Source organism: Hevea brasiliensis, chromosome 1 (genome assembly GCF_030052815.1).
Source record: "Hevea brasiliensis isolate MT/VB/25A 57/8 chromosome 1, ASM3005281v1, whole genome shotgun sequence".
NCBI classification, from domain to species: domain Eukaryota; kingdom Viridiplantae; phylum Streptophyta; class Magnoliopsida; order Malpighiales; family Euphorbiaceae; genus Hevea; species Hevea brasiliensis.
In genome coordinates, this window is record NC_079493.1 from 27,150,147 (window position 1) to 27,164,427 (window position 14,281).

The 14,281-nt window shown below is 34.9% G+C and overlaps 1 protein-coding gene and 1 pseudogene across 1 annotated transcript; both read left to right on the plus strand.

The window, feature by feature from the left end:
- Positions 1-1,099: 1,099 nt before the first annotated feature.
- Positions 1,100-2,543, plus strand: LOC131183115 (rust resistance kinase Lr10-like; annotated as a pseudogene).
- A 5,840-nt stretch (positions 2,544-8,383) lies between these two features.
- LOC131178153 (non-specific lipid transfer protein GPI-anchored 5-like) lies at positions 8,384-10,099 on the plus strand. Its single transcript, XM_058143214.1, has 3 exons — positions 8,384-8,810; positions 8,899-9,009; positions 9,276-10,099. Exons 1-3 carry the CDS (start codon positions 8,492-8,494, stop codon positions 9,401-9,403), a joined length of 558 nt encoding a protein of 185 aa, XP_057999197.1. The 5' UTR covers positions 8,384-8,491; the 3' UTR covers positions 9,404-10,099.
- Positions 10,100-14,281: the final 4,182 nt, after the last annotated feature.

Consider the following 14,281-nt stretch of genomic DNA (forward strand, 5'->3'; position numbering starts at 1 on the left):
AGAGTTCAGTGCTCAAAATATTAGAGCGCACTATTCTGTATCCTTCTTCATCCAAGCCCATCAAAAACTGATAAACTCTCTCTTCTTCACGCTTTCTTTCCAATTCAATGGTAAGATTGCATTTGCAGCCTGCACAGATACACACTGGTATCTGATCATAGTTGTTTATTTCATCCCATAACATTTTGAGTCTTTCGAAATAGGACACGATCAGTTGACCTTCCTGCCTACAATTCGCGGATCCGATCTCGATTCTTGCATTCGTGGACCATTCCCAATCGAGAACCTCTGTTTAATATCCTCCCACAGATCCTTTACATTCTCCATGTAAGAGATGGTCGAGCGAAGCGTCCGTTCAATGGTGTTAAACACCCAAGAAACCAGCATAGAGTTAACCGTCCACCAATCTTTGAGTTCCAGTGAGTCATCTGCTGGTTGCTTGACAAATCCATCAATAAAACCATATTTCTTTTTGGCCCGCAATGCAGTCCGCATAGCTCGTGCCCATTCTTCATAATTCTCGCCCTTCAATTAAACTTGGGTAATCAAGTTACCTGGGTTGTCATTCGAATTCAGTGTGTAAGAACTAGAAGTTTTCTTCCCTAATCCAGAACTCTCATTTTTCTTTTCATCAGCCATGGCTCTGATACCATAAAAAAGAACTAAGAAATTTTGGAATAAGAAATCTGATCTTTATTGCCCCAGAAATCAAAGATATATATAAAAAATTACAGCTAATAAATAGGTTCCTAATCAAGTTAAACTACAGAATCATACAACAAAAGGTAAGAACAGATATGTACACAAAAATTCCTAAACAAATGCCCTAAATAAATGCAAAATAAGTGGTAGCTAACAGCTGCCTTTCCAATAGAACTCACCTTATTCAATTGCTCTTCAAAGGGAGATTCTGACCCAATCCTCTGCCTTAGTAGTCCACAATATCAAGTCTATGCCGTTTATTCAGCGAGTTCTATCGGTGCCTTTGACTTATTGTCTTGCACTAAGATACGTGATATTTCACCGGTTCCATATGATTATCTCCGTTACTAGCAAAGAATTCTTTGCTTGAGTTGGTACAATCCCAAGTGCAAAGATTATGAAGTTAAAGGCAAGTACTGCAGATTGAAGAGGAACAACACTGCATCTGAAACTCAATGCTACGGCATGCTCGTTTTCAAGCCACGTAAAGGTAATTACGTATTACTTTGTTTTTGCTTCATATAGATTAAATTATAAAAAATTTCACGGAATTTATTTTATAAATGAATTCTGAACTAGAAAAATCTAATGATGCCATATTTTTTATTATTTATTTTTGCGAGGATAGCGACCAAATTCTGAAAGCAGGTTAGCTGTCTACTCTATCTCCACTTCTATACATAATTCATTAGTTATCTAGAAGATGGGTTTTCCTGACTAGGAATGTTTTATATATACACAAGTGTAATCCTAGGTTCTATCCTTCTTGTAATAGCAGCCATTCTACTCCACATGAGTATAGGTTCAACAAAATAGAAAGACAATATCAATCCAAAGATTGAAAAATTTTTTGGATGACTACAAATCTTTCAAGCCTACTAGATATTCCTATGATGATATTAAGAGGATGACTAACCAATTCAAAGACGAATTGGGCGAAGGAGCACAATGGGCTGTGTTCGAGGAAAGCTATCGATAAAATTTTGGTAGTTGTTAAAGTCCTCAATAACTTCAAAGGGAATGGAGAGGAGTTCCTCAATGAAGTTGGAACAATAGGCAAAATCCACCATGTCAACGTGGTTCGCTTGATTGGATTTTGTCTTTGACGGGTTTAGAAGAGCTACGGTTTATGAGTACTTGCCAAATGATTCTCTCAAATCCATTTCTTCAGACACCAAGAACCATTTCCTTGGCTGGAAAAGGCTGTAAGATATTGCTCTTGGCGTCGCTAAAAGAATTGAATATCTTCATCAAGGGTGTGATCGAGAATCCTCCACTTGACATTAAACCGCATAACATCTGCTTGATCAAGACTTCAATCCCAAAATCTCGATTTTGGATTGGCTAAGTTCTGCTAAGGATCAGTGCGGTGTCCATGACAACGCCGAGAGGGACCATTGGCTATATCCTTTGAAGTGTTACGAAGGAACTTTGGGAATGTTTCCTACAAGTCAGATGTTTATAGCTTTGGGATGTTAGTGTTAGAAATGGTTGGAGGAAGGAAAATTGTTGATGTAACAGAAGAAAATGAAGAGCAAATATACTTCCCAGAATGGATTTAAAATCTTTTAGAAGAAGGAGATGACCTCAGGTTCGAGATCGAGGAAGAGGGAGACACTGAAATTGCAAAGAAACTTGCAATTGTGTTACTCTGGTGCATTCAGTGGAACCCAACATATCACCCCTCCACGAAAGTTGCTGTTCATATGTTGGAGGGGGAAGGAGAGCATCTACCAATACCTCCCAATCCTTTTAGCTCTTCAGTTCCAACAAAAACAAAGGCAAGAATACCAGGGAAACGAGTTCTCCAAGAGTTGGAAGTCATCTCAGAAGCAGAGTAAAATCATAAATTGAGATCATCTTTTGGCTTACTAGTTTGTCACTTTCTTAATCTAATATTTTACTTACTTTATTGCAATTACATCACATGCTTTGGGAAGTTGATAATGAATTTTTGGTAACCAGTCTACCTGCTGAGCTCATAGATTGAAATGAAGCTAATGCATACGTTTCAGTGGTAATGCGCTACACCCAGATGTTACCTTATGGAATTGTTGAGTAATAGACTGATATGCCATGCTACGGCCGTTACTCAGATTTTGCTAAATGGATTTCAAGGCCTTTGTACTGTGTTTACTTTAAGAATTAATTATTCCATTAACCCCAGAAAATTAAATTCAATTTTTCATGATAAATCTCAGTGTTTTATTTGTGAAGGTACCTCAAAAGTTTGGTTACAATATAGATGCCAAGAAAGTGAGATGGATTATTATTATTATTATTATTATTATTATTATTATTATTATTATTATTATTATTATTATTACTATTATTTTAAGAAGGGAGATGGATACAATATTGCATTGCTCTTTGACATTTTACAGACGTTGCTTTATGTGTACATGCTCAGTGATCAATGATCAGCACACCATGATCAATTGAAAATTTTACTACTCTGAATTGATCATAGATAATAGATAATGTAAGAAAAGCACTAGTTACACCCAGAAATAAGAATTATTGCAGGCTTCAAGTCAGAATCAAACAATCGTAAGTTCTGTTGAAAGAATGATTCAAAATGTTGATGGCTGATTTTTCGGAGCATGTGTTTTTTGATGTTTTTTTTGTTTTTTGTTAGGGGGTCTTAGAATGATTTTTTATCTGTTAGTCAACAAGTTAGTGGTCAGATATAGTTAGCACTAAATCAGGTCATGGGTTTATGTTCTTATTTTTTAGTTTTTTCTGTTGCTCTCTTGAGATTATTTAAAGTCCTGTACTGTGTTTCTTTTTTACAATTGAGAAATAAAAAAAATCAGCACTAAAAGTCTTTTGCTCATCTTTCAATATTTTTTTTTCTTTCTTCACCAACAATTGTGGTATCAGAGCTAAACAAAGAAAGAAAGCCCCAAAAGTGACCAGGTTTCGGTCCTCTCTTTTTCTCAAGCACGGGAAAGAGAAAAGTAAAAAAAAAAAAAGGGGGATTTGAGTGGTGAGAGACACGAACCAGCAGAGAGGTGAAGAAAACCCAAAATTGAGAGGAAGCCATGGCAAGCAACGGAACCAGCTCAGTAGCACAGCCCCTAATTCCAATCTTCAAAGGTGAAAAATATCATCTTTGGAGTCTCAAAATGAAGACATTGTTCAAGTCTCAAGAGCTATGGGACTTGGTGGAGAATGGGTATGAAGAATCGAATCCAGCACCTATCGAACCTGACCAGCGATTGAGAGAAAATCGCAGGAAGGATGCAAAGGCCTTACTGCTCATCCAATCAGCATTGGAGGATGAAATATTTCCTCGAATTTCAGTAGCTTCTACCTCCAAACAGGCATGGGAGATTTTGAAGCAAGAATATTTGGGGGACAAGAAGGTAATTACTGTAAAATTACAAACTCTTCGTTGTGATTTTGAGACTCTAATTATGAAAGAAAAAGAATCTGTGCAAGAATTCTTATCTAGGGTGTCTGGGATTGTCAATCAAATGAAGTCTTATGGTGAAAATTTAAGTAATGAAATTGTTGTGAGTAAGGTGTTAAGGAGTCTGAGCTCAAAATTTGATTATATTGTTGCTGCAATTGAAGAGACTAAGGACCTGTCCACTTATACTTTTGATGAAATGATGAGTTCTTTGTTAGCACATGAAGCTAGACTTGGCAGGTCCCATGAAAAGTCTGAGGAAAAGGCCTTTCAGGTGAAGGGGGAGTCTTCTAAGGGAAAAATAGAAAACTCAGCAGTTCGTGGCAGAGGCAGAAATGGATTTCGTGGACGAGGTCGTGGTAGCAGCAAAGGTAGAGGCCAATTTGGAGAAACATTCCAATACAAAAGCTCAATTCAATGCAGGTATTGCAACAAACCGGGCCACAAAGAAGCTAATTGTTGGACCAAACAGAGAGAAGAACAAAAGCAAGCAAATTTTATAGAGAAGATTGAAGAGGAGAGCAGGTTGTTCATGGCTCATTCACCAACTCATAATGATGCCAACAGTAAAGATGTATGGTTTTTAGACAGTGGATGCTCCAACCACATGTCTGGAACCAAATCATTGTTCAAAGAGCTTGATGAGTCACAAAAGGGTGAGGTTCGACTTGGAGATGACAAGCAGATGAAAGTTGAAGGGAAAGGTACAATTGCCATTAAATCTGTGCAAGGTGATGTTAAACTCCTCTATGATGTACAATTTGTGCCTAGTTTAGCTCATAACTTATTGAGTGTTGGACAGTTGATGACTAGTGAATATTCTATTGTATTTGATGGTGATTCATGTATTATTCATGATAAAAAATCTGGTCAGACCATAGCAACTGTCCATATGACACAAAATAGGATGTTTCCTCTTGATGTTTCAAATGTAATGGGTAATGCCTTTGTTGTTAAGAGAGATAATGAGGCTAATTTGTGGCATTTACGTTATGGGCATTTGCATTTGAATGGTTTGAAACTTCTGAGTCAGAAAGAAATGGTTGTTGGCTTACCGAAAATTGGTGAACTAATTTTCTATGAAGGATGTGTTTATGGAAAGCAGAATAGGAGGTCATTTCCTATTGGAAAATCATGGAGGGCATCTGATTGTCTTGAACTTGTGCATGCTGATTTGTATGGGCCTATGAAAACAGAGTCACTTGGTGGAAGTCGCTATTTTCTGTTGTTTACAGATGATTACAGTCATATGAGCTGGGTTTATTTCTTGAAATTCAAATCTGAAACTTTTGAGAATTTCAAGAAATTTAAGGCATTGGTGGAAAAGCAAAGTGGGAGAAGCATAAAAGCACTTCGAACTGATCGTGGCGGTGAATTCTTATCTAATGATTTCACTATTTTTTGTGATGAAAATGGCATTCGCAGGGAACTAACAGCACCATACACACCAGAACAGAATGGTGTCGCGGAGCGAAAAAATCGAACGGTGGTAAAAATGGCCAGAAGCTTGTTGAAAGTAAAAGAACTTCCAGACCAATTTTGGGGAGAAGCAGTTGCAACAGCAGTATATCTCCTGAACATCTCACCAACAAAGGCAGTTATGAATCAAACACCTTTTGAAGCTTGGATGGGTAAGAAGCCTCGGGTAAGCCACTTAAAAGTCTTCGGTTGTGTAGTATATGCTTTGGTTAATTTTCATTCTAAACTTGATGAAAAATCTGAGAAATGCATTTTCATTGGCTATAGTCCTCATTCCAAAGCATATCGTCTATATAATCCTATAAGTGGCAAAGTGATAATTAGCAGGGATGTAGTGTTCAATGAAGAAGCAGTTTTGAAGTGGAATTCTGACAAAGAAGGCATAAAAAATCACGTGCTAGGAGATTTTGAAGTAGAACAACCAGCAAATTCAGCCCCTTCATCACCCACAAGTTCAGCTCCTTCCTCACCCGGTGATAACAACGCTACAAATTCTACTAGTTTAGATTCTCTAGCATCCAGTCCCTCCACCAACAGCAGTGAAACATCACCAAGAAAATTCAGATCACTTAGAGAAATTTATGAGTCATGTGATTTTGCCTTTTTAGTCACTAACCCAACTTCTTTTGAAGAAGCTGCAGAACAACCTATTTGGCAGATTGCTATGACAGAGGAGATGCAAGCCATTGAAAAAAAATTCAACATGGGAGCTGGTTGATATTCCAGAAGGAAAGAATGTTGTAGGGCTGAAGTGGGTGTTCCGAACAAAGTATAATGCTGATGGAAGCATCCAAAAGCACAAAGCTCGACTTGTGGCGAAAGGATACTCACAAAAACAAGGTATAGATTTTGAAGAAATTTTTTCTCCTGTTGCTCGTTTTGAAACTGTGAGAATTATTTTGGCATTGGCTGCTCAATTGCAATTACCAGTGTATCAATTTGATGTGAAGTCCGCTTTTTTGAATGGTGAGTTAGAAGAGGAAGTGTATGTTTCACAACCTCCAGGCTTTGTTATCAGTGGTAATGAAAACAAAGTCTACAGGTTAAGAAAAGCTCTCTACGGACTAAAACAAGCTCCTCGGGCCTGGTATAGCAAGATTAATTCATTTTTCCATGATAAGGGATTCATTAGAAGTGAAAATGAACCCACTCTTTACTTGAAGAAGCAAGGTAATGGAGATTTTTTGGTGGTTTGCCTTTATGTGGATGATATGATTTATATGGGTTCCTCAAAGTCCTTAATTGATGATTTTAAGTGTTGTATGTGGAGAAATTTTGAGATGACAGATTTGGGCATGTTGCAGTATTTTTTGGGACTAGAGGTCATGCAAAGTGATGATGGATTTTTTGTATGCCAAAAGAAATATGCTGCAGATCTTTTGAAGAAATTTAATATGGCAAATTGTGAAGTGGCAGCCACACCAATGAACATCAATGAAAAACTACAACGTGAAGATGGGACCGAGAAAGCCAATCAAACGCTGTTCAGAAGCTTAGTTGGTGGTTTAAACTACTTGACACACACTAGACCTGACATTGCTTTCTCTGTGAGTGTTGTGTGATTTATGCATAGCCCTACGAAACAACACTTTAGAGTAGCAAAAAGAATTCTTCGTTATGTTGCAGGAACTCTGAATTATGGTATTTGGTATTGTAAAGTGCCAAATTTCAGATTAATTGGTTTCACTGAAATGATCAAGCGGGATGTTTAGATGATCGGAAAAGCACTTCCGGCAACATTTTCAGCTTTGGTTCTGGAGCAGTAACATGGAGTTCAAAGAAGCAAGAAACAGTAGCTCTGTCATCATCTGAAGCAGAGTATGCAGCAGCAACTTCAGCAGCACGACAAGCTTTATGGCTCAGAAAACTTCTTGAAGATTTCAGTCTTGAGCAAAAGGAAGCTACTGAAATATTCTGTGATAATCAGTCCACTATTGCAATGGCAAAGAATCCTGCTTTTCATGGCAGAACTAAGCATATTGATGTACATCATCACTTCATTCGAAAGCTGGTAACTAATAGTAAAATAGTGCTGAAATTTCACAGTACTAATGAGCAAACAGCTGATGTTTTTACAAAATCACTTTCCCAGGCCAAGCATCAGTTCTTCATATCACAGTTGGGAGTATGTGATTTCGAATCAAGGGGGAGTGTTGAAAGAATGATTCAAAATGTTGATGGCTGATTTTTCGGAGCATGTGTTTTTTGATGTTTTTTTTTTTTGTTTTTTGTTAGGGGGTCTTAGAATGATTTTTTATCTGTTAGTCAACAAGTTAGTGGTCAGATATAGTTGGCACTAAATCAGGTCATGGGTTTATGTTCCTATTTTTTAGTTTTTTCTGTTGCTCTCTTGAGATTATTTAAAGTCCTGTACTGTGTTTCTTTTTTACAATTGAGAAATAAAAAAAAATCAGCACTAAAAGTCTTTTGCTCATCTTTCAATATTTTTTTTTTCTTTCTTCACCAACAAGTTCAAACTCATAAACCTGGTGTTGGATTGTCAAATTAACACTTCATCACCCCTTATATCATAAAATTATGGGTTGTTAAAACAAACGAGCTGGACAATGTTGAACTTTATATTTATTTATGCCTACAATAAGAAATTCGACTTTCCAAGTAGCAAGAATGGTTGAGCTTCTTATTTCAGAATATTAATTTCTACCATATAACCTCCTAAATTAGTAAAAGTTGGCCATCCAAACGTAACTAATTAGATTCTCTTCCTCACTAGCTCCCACTATAAATCCTGCTCTTGAGCTTCACTCTCAACTCAATTCCTGAACACAGAACTCTCCAGTAAGAGTGAACTGCCAACAATCAGACATATAGCGATCCCATTCTCCCAACAATATTTCTAGCCTTCTTTTCTGCCATAAAATCTAGCAAATCCAAATGGCTTCAAAAGGGCTTGACATGTGTGTACTTCTGATCCTTTTGATGATGCTTTGTCATGGAGCCACTGCTCAATCAGGCTGCACCAGTGCGTTAGTGGGCTTAGCCCCATGCCTAAATTATGTCACAGGAAATTCCTCAACCCCATCATCTTCCTGCTGCTCCCAGCTTGCTTCTGTTGTTCAATCTCAGCCGCAGTGTCTCTGCGCAATGCTTAATGGCGGTGGCTCATCACTGGGCATTACCATTAACCAAACCCAAGCTCTATCACTTCCTGGAGCTTGTAATGTGCAAACACCACCGGTTAGCCAGTGCAATGGTATGTCAACTTGGACATTTCATAGTTTAAAATTTATAACAATATTTGATATAGCAATATTGATTTGACTTGGTTATTTTTCAATCAGCGGCCAATAATAGTCCAGCAATTCCACCGATAGGTTCTCCAGTGCCATCAGATTCTTCGGATGATTCTCCAAAAACTCCAAATACACCGTCACTGCCAAGCATTCCTGCAGGTTTGAAATAGCCCTTCAGGCACAAGCCAAATTTCAAGTTTGCAAATCGAATTTGAATATTTCCAAAACTCCGAGTGCTCTGTATGGCATTTTCCCCTCACAGAACACTAATTTAAGTTGACAGGATACTTATTTTGAGTTTTGACATTAAAAAAAAAAATAGAAATTAGCTGTGTGATAAAGGAAAAAATTAATATCAATGCATTACTGTATACATAAATTTGTTTCTCCATTTTAACATTCTGATGATCATTTATTCCATCCAGGAAGCGGTTCTAAGACAGTCCCAACAGCAGGTGGCACTTCAGCTGCAAGCCTCACAAGAATGCAACTTCACCTCACCATATTTATCATTTTCATTGCTTCATGTATTTCAAATGGCATTAGATTCTAAGCTTTCCTCGCAGATTTGGAGCTTATTCTGCTGTTTGCAGCTCTATTATCACTTGTAACCATGTGCAAATAGTATTATTGGATTGTTTCTGATGGATTTGAAAGATTGTTGCCAGCATAAGAAGCTACTTCTATTCCATTTTTTTTTTCTTAAAGCTGTGAAGTTATATATGCAATTTAGTGGCTTTTGGCCTAGTTAAACAAAAGCTCACAGAACCAGAGAGTCATAGAAGTCTGACTTTATTCAGTTAGATGATAAATTATATATATATGTGTGTGTGTGTGTGTGTGTGTGTGTGTGTGTGTAATCTCAATGTTGAGTTGGTTAACTACGAATCTGTTATAAAGTAGGAAAAGTTGGTGAACAATAAAGCCCCTCTCATCTCCCTAGAAGCAGCAGAAAATGTTACACATCAACGATACTCCTCATTAGCCAGAAAGTGCTATAGAAGGCAATGGAAGCTATTAGAATGGAGATTATGCTTTCCTTCGCTGTAATAAGGACTTGGTGGGCAGAGGCTATGGCGCAATCAAGTGCACCAATGTGCTCATAGGCTTGTCTCCATGCCTAGAGTACATAACAACAAACCCATCAACCACATCTTCACAATGTTGCACACAGCTAGCTAACAGGTCAGGTCACAGCCTCGGTGCCTGCGTGAGGTCCTTAATGTTGGTGCCTCTTCGGTATGGCTTACACCAGAATGTTAGAAGGTAGCTTTGGTATAAAGGTGAAATTACTCTTATTTGTTACATGAAAGTCACGAATTTGAGTTACGAAAACAGCCTTTTTACAGTGCAGGATAAAGATGCATACATCAATTGTCTCCAAAACTCACAAGTGTGAAATATTTCGGAGTCACCTTTTTTGGACTAGAAAGTTCACTTGGCTCTATGGTTGCACGCGGTAGATCATAGCACATCCATTCAAGAAAAATTAATGCAATTTTAATCACCTCAAAATAAAACAATGAATCTATTTATTAGTAAATCATTTATCATGACAAATTTGTATAACCTCTTTTTTTACGATATTATGTAAAATTGATTAACTAAACCAAATGACATTCATAATTAAAAATATTATTATAATGTAAATATACAAATGTCTCAAAAAATAAAAATATTAGCTAAAAACATATCATTGCATTTATTCAACTCTCAACTTTACTAATTTCCTGGTACATTACCACCAATCATGTGGATCAACAAGTCTTTGCGATATTCCCAAGGACATCCAAGCAATGCTCTCAACATTTCAGGTTTTTGAATAAGAAAAATATAAGTAGTGAACATGCAATTTTGTTCAACCCCTAATTCTATTAAAAGACTCCACACATCACTTTCTGGGATTGGAAGTTGGTTAGATTTTACTAACTCGGAAGCTGAATTCATAATTGCTTCAGACATTTTATCAAGTCCTTCCTTGATTAACAATGCTGCCTCATCAACATGTTTTTTCTTGGTCTTCTTATGCAGATGGGAAGTTGCAGACTCAAAATAAGCTCGAGATCTCACAATTGCTCCCGAAGATGTCAAAATTCCAACATCATTATTTCAATTTTCAAGATTTTCTAAATTTACCTATTGTTGAGATACCATTAAATCAATGCTATCTATGGTATTCGTCGATTGAAATGCATTAGATTGTTCTCTCCTTTTGTTTGTTTTTCTTCTCCTTATTTCTGATACAGTTTCAGCATGTTATCCAGTAACCCTATCTTGACTATACAATTTCTCATAATTTCAAATAGACTTATTCATCCATTTAGCAGCATCGAATTTAACCTTAAAATAAACAAGAAAATTAAAATTTCAATATGGAACTACATAAACAAAAATGTTAAAAAAAGAAAAAAAAAACTAATAATCATTAAGCAATTTGTTTGCTTTGTAGTTTTATAAAATTGTTTGATAGGGTAGATGATCATTTGGAAACTTTGAAGATTGCATTAACTACTTGGGCTAATTGGACTGACAATAACATTGATTTTGCCAGCACTTCAGTTTTCTTCCAAGAAGTTGTAGCTGCACATCTAATTCCGCAATTAAATTAATTTTAGTACCATCTTAATGATTATATATAAACTAATTTCTTATACTAATAATAATAAGTATAGACTTAGATAGTGTTAAATAAAGGGATATATATTTTTTTTAAGTAGAGATTGGAGAGTGGGACTAGAACTTCAATCTGTTAGTGAGTTGCATGCTTTTATCCACTAAACTAAGTTAAACTCAAAGGCGGATTTATTCTTATAAAAGAGGAGTCAATTGACCCCTCTTTTTTTATCTTTTTTAATTCACACTTATATATTTATATATTGATTTAAATTGACTTCTCATAAATTTAAGTATTGAACCTATTTTTTTCAATGGAAAACCTATTTTAGTAATAAAAAATTAATTAACCCCTATGTATTAAACTAATTATTGTATATTTGTAGTGTATGTGTACCTTTATCTAAAAAAATATGAATCTCATCTTCCTAAATTTAAGATTTAACTGCTTTTATATAAATATATATCATATCATTCGTCTATATGTTAGTCCGAAAAATTTTTTACTAAATTTCGCCACTGGCCAGACTAAGAAAAAAAGATTAATTCTTGGAACACATTGAAGTTGGGGCTGAGTTGAATTTTTGACGTTATAAGGAATAGAATGATCCAAACCCAAAGGCAGGCAAAGGCATTAGTGTTTAGATTCTAATGGCTAACAGAAGACCTGAAAGGATGTTTGCTGTAAAGTGTTTTTAATTAATATGATAGATTTTAATTTTTTTTATGCATGGAATATTCAATCTTGAAATTAAATTCAACAAAGCCATAGAATCGATAACTTTATGAAAGAAGATGAAAAAAGGAAAAGCAAAATAATAAAATGGAGAAAATGAAAAAAAAAATAGAGAGTAAAAGAGAGAGAGATTTTATACTTGGCGGAAGTTCTCTCTCATGGCGGAAGCTCATTAGTGAGACTGAGGGAAAATAAAGACAGCAGAGCGTAAGATAGATAGGAAGTAATAAAGAAAGATTTTAGGTTTCAAAACGGTAGGGTTAATATTGAACTCTAAAAAAATATATAATAATAATAATAATAATAATAATAATAATAATAATAATAATAATAATAATAATAATAATAATAATAATAATAATAATATTGAACTCCTTTGACCTAATTGAAATTTATTCTTTATTATGTGAACTCTTCTAACAGGGTAAGCACTATTTAATTTAAACCGAATAAATTAAATTGAACTGTTTTAATTCAATAATTTGATTCGATTTTTAAAATAATTTGATTCGATTTGATTTTAAATTTTAAAAATTTCAGTTATTTCGATTCGATTTGATTTGATTTTAAAAAGAAAAAAATTAGTTAAACCAAACCGAACTAAATTATTTTATTAATTTTTAAATTACTTTATTTTTATAGAAAATTTATGTATTATATATATTATTATATATATAAATCATTTAATTTCATTGATTAATGGTTATTAGGTTCAAATCAAGATTAAAATCAAATCAAATAACTTAAAAATTAAGTCTAAATAAAAAACTAATCAAAGTTTAAAAACCGATCTGTCACGACCCAGAATTTTGAACCGTGACCGGCGCATAATTTAAGTATTTTTAAATCATGCAAGCCTTATCAGAGTATCTTCAATGAATATATTGTCACTTACTGATCCCAAAAATAGGCAAGATCCAAATAAACAAAATACTGAATAAACATAATAAAAATCCCATAAGTAAATTGCGGAGTCTCTACAGATTTCAAATAAAAACTTAAACTGTTCAATAAACTAAACTAATTATTAGCCCGAGAAAGCATGAATTCGGGCATACCATGAGAACAAAATCAAAGTTGTCCCTCTCTAGAAAATGGACTGAATGTTTGGATCACCAGAATTCTCTTGATCCAAAGCAGGATAGCATGACAGAGAAAACGTGGTTTGAGCTAGATGCTCAGTGAATGATAATTATAGCACACAACGGAATAGGAACAGGCAGACGCTTGATTAATTTCACAATAAATTTTTCTATTCAATAAAATCATGCTCATGCTGTCAAAAATCATTAATAAAATAACTTCATAAAACATATATATAAAAGAAATTCATTCAATAAAAATTTTATGGTACAGTGCACCAGGGTGATGATACCCCACATCACCAAAGGCCAGATGGTAAGCGCGCTACCAGATATCAGATACTTTCCTCCTCCTTCACAGATATCAATGCATATGATACTAATACAAACCATAAACTGCAATGATGCATGACTCGACAATGCAACCTAATACCGTGATAGTCCACACGGCGGGGCCAGATAACAGAAACAGATACTGGGCACAGGTACCAATTCAAAACAGAAAATCAATTTGTACAAATCAATCAAAATCAATAAAAAATTTCAGATAGCAAATAATAACTGATAGTGCAATTCTAATAGTGTATTTCAATAGTTTCAGAGAGTCAATAAAATCAAATCAATCTCAAATCAATTCAATAAAATTAAATCAATCTCAAATCAATTCAGTAACACATCGGTAAATTTTATAGTCAAATATCAATCAATATAAATACATTAAAGGCCTGTTCCCGAAATCCTAATGGGTCTAATGCAGAGATAGTTAGCAAAATCAATTATTTAATCAAAATTGAAATAAAATTTAATAATGAAATAAAACTATAGAAAATCACATATAAAATCATTGTTAAAATATTGACTTAAAATTCCCTTTAATAACAAACTTAATGCTAAGAAATTTTAAAAGGGACAAAAACGGTGCCATGTACTATAATTACCACTCACCTGGAACCTCCAAGACAATAGTTATTTTCAATAAAAGAGAGACAATTTCAACTGA